Here is a 7,732-nt window from a genome sequence, read left to right as displayed (position 1 = left end):
AGGGCTTTTCGTTTACTATTAAAGTATACCTTTCTTCATAATTTTGCTAGGTATAATCAGTTTGTTGCCGTTGGTTCTTTTATGTGCGCTAAGTGCATATTGCAGTGGAGACCTCAGTTTATCGTCTCATTTGAAAAAAAAAGAACACCCACACTACCACACATGTTCGTGGAAGGGTAAAGGAGGGGGAAGTAAGAATATATATATATATATATATATATAATAGGCACAATATAGAAGGAAACGCTAACATCAAACAACTGTAACAACTATAACAAATGTCCAATTGGACTATGCAGCAAACCTTCTGCAATAGCAGATAGCATCTTGAAATTGTCAAAAATACATTCAAAAGAATTTTCCGAGAAGTTTGGTAAAAACGATTTTACATTCAGAGTATGTGTTTTCTAGAAATAGATTCTCCACATATGCATTTATATATATATATATATATATATATATATATGTGTGTGTGTGTGTGTGTGTGTGTGTGTGTGTGTGTGTGTGTGTGTGTTAAGCAGCATATATATATATATATATATATATATATATATGTGTATATGTGTGTGTGTGTGTGTGTGTGTGTGTGTGTGTGTTAAGCAGATGCACACTTTAGTGCCTCCTTGAAAACTGAAATTCATGTGTTTCAGTCGTCGATACTACCTTTTTAATTTTTTTTATACCCTTTTCTTCTTTTTGTCTTTGAGGTGATATGTCTGAGAAAGATAACAGCGCCAGAAGACTGGGGGGAAATGGGAGGACCTATCTAATGCTGCACAGACCCCACCACAGGCACCTGTACACTGAGGGAAGTGGTGATAATGACGGCTTTCATGTTAGCGGTAACCCTGGGATCGAACTCACGAAGCTTTGGCAGAGCTGTCGCTGTGTGTGTGTGTGTGTGTGTGTGTGTGTGTAGTGCCGAGGACGTGGAATGTGTAGAGGGGATGGTGTTTTGTGGGGAAAGAAAAAAACCATTTCAACATTCCATCTGTCGTGTAAATTCTTGGAATATCCCAGTTTTCGTATTCTGCGTTGTTGTGACTTGTTCATTCTTGTCACCCGCCCTCACGGCACGTCGTTTCGTCCTTTGTTCAGAAGATCAGAGAAGGATGTGATAGCCCAGTGGTTAATGCGTTGGACTTTTAATCAGAGGGCCCCGGGTTCAAATCTCGGTAACGGCGCCTGGTTGGGTAAAGGGTGAAGATTTTTTTCCGATCTCCCAGGTCAACATAATTATGCGCAGACCTGCTTGTGCCTGAACCACCTTCGTGTGTAAACTCACGCAGAAGATCAAATACGCACGTTAAAGATCCTGTAATTCATGTCAGCGTTCGGTGGGTTATGGAAACAATAACATTCCCAGCATGCACACCCCCGAATGCGGAGAATGGCTGCCTACATGGCGGGGGTAAAAACGGTCATACACGTAAAAGCCCACTCGCGTACATACGAGTGAACGTGGGAGCTGCAGCCCAAGGACGAAGAAGAAGAAGAAGAAGAAGAAGATTAGAGCCTACTACAACACTGAACTGACCAAACCGAGCCACACCTTCCCAACAAACCAAACAAACAAAACCTCCACCTGAATAGAACTCACAAATGTTGAAGACAACAAAATTTTACAATAACTCTTCCTTTGTCGTTACTATTACTATTGTTACTATACATCATCATCATCATCACCATCATATTATTATTATTATTATCAGTAATATTATTATTGTAGTATTAGTAGTAGTGGTAGTAATAATAATAGTAGTAGTAGTATCATGATCATGACCATTGATAATGATACTACTACTACTACTCTTATTATTATTATTATTATTATTACTATTATTATTATTATTATTATCATGGTGCAGCCAACTCTTTTCTTCCCGTCTTTCCGTCGCCCATGCCCTTTGAACATCAACACACTTTCATTTCCAATCCCGTTACCCCCCTCTGCCACACACCCACTGTACAGCCACAATCACTTCCCTTTAAACACAGCCCTCGCTGTCCTCAGGAAACAGAGCGGATTAATTCAGTTCATATTGAAACGATCTCTCCTCCCTTTTCTCTATGTTCTCAGCCAGAAACAGCGTCCCGGTTGCAGGGGAGATCAGTTTGAGTGTGCTTAGTGCGGTGCGACGCAAATGGATTGTCTCCCGCGACACACCAGCCCTCCATCGATCACCAGTGCCTGTTGCAGGGGAGATTATTTCACTTGTGGTTAGTCATACCTCGTGGATTGTCTCCCTTTCAACGATACACCACCAGTGCAACAACACAGATCACGACTGAAGACTTTGGGTCAAGAGAAATATCCAATGACACAATTACTGGATTTGAACCTTGTACCTGTCGCTTCAACTGAAGGATCGTCAAATACATGCCAACTCACCACGTTTGAACCAATGTCGAATCAGCCGAACTAATGGAAGTTATGAGTGAGAGAGAGAGAGAGAGAGAGAGAGAGAGAGAGACAGAGAGACAGAGAGACAGAGAGAGAGAGACAGACAGAGACAGAGACCGAGAGACAGCGAGAGAGGGAGAGGGTTGGCATGGTAAGTGAAACATTGCACAATGTCTTGTGGCTCTTATTTATCCCGCAGACATTGCCTACAAAATGCGCATTGCCTGCTCAACCTCAGCACCCGTCTGTTATATTGGAGATAATTACACTCATAAGGCACACATATAATGAACAGTACCTATATACTATTATGAACAAGAAAGGAACTGAAAGTGATACGTGTATGTTACTCATTTGATTTACATTCGCATAATGATGGTAATTCGAGGCAAAATGACTCCGAAAAGTTCTGTGTGCGTTTTGATTTTGATACCTACCAACAACTGAATTCTTCCGACACAGCATTATCATTCAGAAGAGAGAAAGCATGCACTGATATACCGACTGCATCGTCATTGACTGTGTATTTCAAAATCTCTGTCAATCATGAGACTGCTTTCTTCTCTCAGTTTGAAAACAGATGAAAATCCTATCCGATATAAGGCTAAGCATTCACAAATTAGACACTTAGTACTGTCTGCTTGCTCCCCTGAATTTCCCTAAAAGACGGCCCATTTGTATGGGTTAGTAAAAAAAACAACAACAAAAAATCGCCGTGAACATAAATGTTGGAAGCTACGAACTGAAGTTATCTAAAGTGATCAGTAACACAATTAGTCAGTTGAAGACAAGATATAAAACTCCTCCCCATCTTATGCTGTCTTATGCTTGTGCTATCTTTCAGTGAGATGATGAAAATATGTACAATTTTTGTTCGAAATTTGCATATACTGATGAATCAAACATGAACCCAGGAAATCACAACGAGTTTGAAACAATTTGAATTCAGAACGTTATAAAACCCCGATTGGGTTCATTTGTTTGAAACCGTTGTCTGCTCTGTGAATGGACAGGAACTGGGTCAGACGCCATTGCTGACATGCACCGTTCACGTGAACCAGTCACCTGGACAACAACTCATTTTGATTTTAAGTGAATATATACAATACTTTTTATACAAATGTCTTATAAGTTATTGTTTCTTTTTAATTAAGTCATGGTTAATGTTTTGTGTTGAGTAATTGTCTACATTTGTTTTGCCGCACCTGATGTAATTTCTCTTAATGAGATGATAAAGTTCTTATTATTTTATGTTATCTCATCTTAACTCTCCTGCCCGCGAGCACAGCATCAAACACGGCACTTATTGGTCGCAGTGGAAAAAGGTCAATTAAGATGAGTTTTTTTTTTAATAGCTTATAACGTCATCATGCACAGTAAATGCCATTCCAAAAATTCAAAACGTTATAAAGTCGACCTCTGTTTGAAACAGCTGTAAACAGTAGGGCCTCGATGAGGGCCCATCATCCGCAGTGAGATATTACCGACAATGTGATTTGATGAGCTGGCAACAGTGGAAGTAGACATGCTCGTGTTGTCGACGTTGCGCAGTGCAGCATGTGGCTGTTCCTCTTTCAAAAGTACGCGGAAAAAAAGGTAAAAGGGCCCATAGCTTTTCATGACCATCGGGGCAGTGGAGTCACATCCAGTGTATCTGGAGCTCGGCAATAGGAAGGCGGGGCCCAACCCCCTCCCTTCACCGTTTCAACCTCTCCTAACCGAAGACAGATACCCATTAACACCTGGGTGAAGCGAAGATCGGTGTAAAGTGCTTTTTCCCAAGGACACACCACTATGCTGAAAAGGGGGCTTGAACCCTGATCACCGGAGAACACTGGACCGGAAGTCCAACGCCTGACCAATCATACCACGTCGCCTCCTTGCTGACCATGGTGGTCACGAGCTCTGCGCCTCACGGCAGCGATCCCCAGCCTCAGTGGCGAACATGAGCGGAAGTGTGGTGGACTTCCGGCGGAACTTGAACACATCTCTCATATCCGGTGGCCTACCATCCGAGCGACGTCGGCCCTGTTGCTGTTGCTGATGCTGCTGCTGCGACAAGAGCGACAAGAGTGCAGCAGCGTTGGCCTGCTTGGCATCGTCCTCGCTGTCCTCCTCAGGAAGCTCCGTGCCCAGGTAGGTGTCGGTGACGCTCCTCCGGTGGCGGTAAAGGTTGAGAGCGTCGCCCAGCGACAGTCGCCGCTCCCCTGGCGTCGTGCCTTTCAGGAACGGCAAGGGCTCGAACTCCACGCGGGACATCTTGCGTACTCTGTCTTTGGCGGGCGTGCTCGTGTCGTTGTTGTGTTCGGGTTGGGTGGGGTCCAGTACATAAGGTCTGGTTACGGTTGGTGCCGATGATTTTCTGTATCGGGTCGGCGTTGATGCAACAGGGCTGGTTTGGATGGGTGCTGATGATTTTCTGTATCGGGTCGGCGTTGATGCAACAGGGCCGGCTTGGATGGGTGCTGACGATTTTCTGTATCGGGTCGGCACTGATGATTTTCTGGTTCGGTTGGGTGCTGATGATTTTCTGGTTCGGGTTGGTGTTGATGATTTTCTGGTTCGGGTTGGTGTTGATAGGTCGCTGGTTTGGTTCGATGCTGGTGAATCTGTGGGTGGTGTTTGTGAAGAACTTCCGGCTTGATCTGGTGTTGATGTTGGTGAATGTCTGGGTGGTGTTTGTGAAGAACATCTGGCTTGATCTGGTGTTGATGTTGGTGAATTCATGGCTTGATCTGGTGTTGATGGTGGCAAATCACTTGTTGATGTCGGTGAGTCTGTGGATTGGTTTGATGTTTGTGAATCAAAGGTTTGAGTTCGTGTTAGTGAATCTATGCTTGCCAATGGTGAATGCCTGGTTTGGTCTGGTGATGTCGATGGTGAATCTGCCGGGTCTGTGTGTTCTAGTTCTGTTGTGTCCGAAGATTCTGCTTCTTTTGATTGTGAAGCTTCTGTCAGGGTTTCTGTCTGCTCTGATTTTGCTGTTTGCATAGAAGCAGGTTTAGTTTGATGACTTTCTTCTCCGCCTTCGTCTTCTTCTTCTTCCTCGGAACCCGCACTGAAGTCCTTTTCGAAATACATCCCATCGCTGCTTTCCATGTCCGACGACTCCGAGGAGCTGGATCCCACTGTCCTGTCATGGCTGGCAGGGCGATCACTATCGCCTCTTCGGAACGACTCCGCAGTCACATTGAGGTCCTGGTCCTGGTACTCAGCGTTGAGCTCCCTGAACAGGCGCTTCCTCTCCAGGACCTGGGCTGAGCAGAAAGCGGCGGGGGCAGGGTAGGTGTGGTGGAAGGTGGTGTAGTTGACGACGTACCCGCTGGAGTTGAGGTCGTCGTGGGTAATGGTGAGCGACTTGAAGCGACGGCCCCACAGGATCTCCCATGAGTGGTACGACTTGCGGGCCTGTGGTGGGTGGGGGTGAGGGGTAAGGGTTCAGGGGCAGATGGGGGTCGGGAGGAGGGTTGGTTGGGGAAGAGGATGGCGGTGGGAGGGAGATAGAGAAGTTTTGATTAGAACGTCTATGGGTGGCGGACCAGGTGATGATGATGGTGGTGATATTGGTGATGACGATGGTAATGATGAAGATGACAACAACAACAACAAAAGAAAAAGAAAAGAAGAAAAAACAAACAAACAAAACAACAACAACAACCCCCCCCCTACACACACACACACACACACACACACACACACACACACACACACACACACAGAACTATTACAATGTCTGTCTTCTGTCTGTCTGTCATCCGTCAACAGTCAGTAACATTTGGCTGTTAATTGCATGGCAGATATGAGAAACAGTAATAATGATAATAATAATGATAATAACAATAACAATGATGCATATAACTCAGCAATGATTTAATTCACACACAAGGGATTTGAAAGACAAGTACTGAGAAAAAAAAGAAAAAGAAAAAGAAAATAACGAAAAGAGTATCTATCTATTGATGATTTGGAATTCCGGCAATGATAAAGACCGATACACAAAGGTATTTCATTGAACGACAATTCAGAGATTCTGGTATCCTCAACTGAAAATGCTCATCCGAAAGAATAGGACCCAGACCACTACTAAAGGTCTAGCAGGGTTATGGTGGGGGTGATGGCATATGGGACTTCGTATGCGAAGAACATACTCCATATCTATCTATCTGTCTATCCATCTATTTATCTATCAGAGAGAGAGAGAGAGAGAGAGAGAGAGAGAGAGAGAGGGGTGGAGGGTGGTTGTGGTGGTCGTAAAACTTACGTCACTCATCATCATTATTATTATCATTAATATCATTACTATTATTATTTCATTTTATTTTTTCCACTTTGATTCATTCCATAAACCGAACAAATGCCTCAAACCGAAACTGGGCTAGGGGAAACAACTTCACAGAGTAGCCAACAAAAAGTATGCTTGACATGGGAAGTAAGTAGGTAAGTAAGTAAGTACGTTACAGTCAGGCAAACAGCAAGGTGAGAGCTGTATGATCAATGGTTTCTCCACTGTAATGATAATGTGTTTACAGCTTAGTCTGTGGAAGGACTATGACTCTCAAACTGGGAGGCAAGATTGCACTGGCTGTTAGTGCTGCAGCCTTTGGGGCAAGTTGGCCTTTGGGGACCATCCTAACGCCGACTGTCCTAAAACCCTCTTGGCCGAGGGAGTGGGGATGTAACTTGGACAATACACTCCACTATAAACAAATTTCAGCCCAGATAGTCAGAACGGCAGTTGCTACCATTGCTGTTCTGACGGTCATAATCAAACACGACAATCTGTCATACAGTACAGCAATACAAAAAAAGTAAGTAATACTCACATAGAAAGGCTTGCTTGTACAACTTCACAGTGTAGCGAACATAAATTACGCTGAACATGGACATCAAGTAAAGTAAAGTAATCCTCACCTGGAAAGGCTTGCCAGTTCAACTTCACAGTATAGCGAACATATCATTAAATCATGCTTACCATGGACAACAAGTGAAGTACAATAAGTAATCCTCACCTAAAAAGGCTTGCTGGTAACGTAGTAACAACTTCACAGTACAGGGAACATAGATCATGCTTACCATGGACAGCAAGTATAGTAAAGCCAGGTAATCCTCACCTGGAAAGGTTTGCTTGTAACAACTTCATAGTCGGTATATGCCGAATATAAATCATACTGACCATGAACAGCAAGTAAAGTCAAGTAATCCTCACCTGAAAAGGCTTGTTGGTAACAACAACTTCACAGTACCGAGAACATATCATTAAATCATGCTTACCATGGACAACAAGTGAAGTACAGTAATTAATCCTCGCCTGGAAAGGTCTGCTGGTAA

At 43.8% G+C, this 7,732-nt stretch overlaps 1 protein-coding gene across 1 annotated transcript in view; it reads right to left on the bottom strand.

Moving 5' to 3' along the window:
- Positions 1–664: 664 nt before the first annotated feature.
- Positions 665–7,732, bottom strand: part of LOC143292682 (uncharacterized) — a 28,105-nt gene continuing 21,037 nt past the window's right edge. Inside the window, exon 7 of the mRNA XM_076603185.1 lies at positions 665–5,812. Coding sequence (XP_076459300.1) covers positions 4,301–5,812 — 1,512 coding nt within the window. The 3' untranslated portion in view covers positions 665–4,300. The remainder of the gene's footprint in view (positions 5,813–7,732) is intronic.

This window comes from Babylonia areolata, chromosome 18 (genome assembly GCF_041734735.1).
Source record: "Babylonia areolata isolate BAREFJ2019XMU chromosome 18, ASM4173473v1, whole genome shotgun sequence".
In the NCBI taxonomy this organism is placed as follows: domain Eukaryota; kingdom Metazoa; phylum Mollusca; class Gastropoda; order Neogastropoda; family Buccinidae; genus Babylonia; species Babylonia areolata.
The sequence above is the reverse complement of the archived record's forward strand: the minus strand, read 5'-3'. Positions and strand labels throughout refer to the sequence as shown.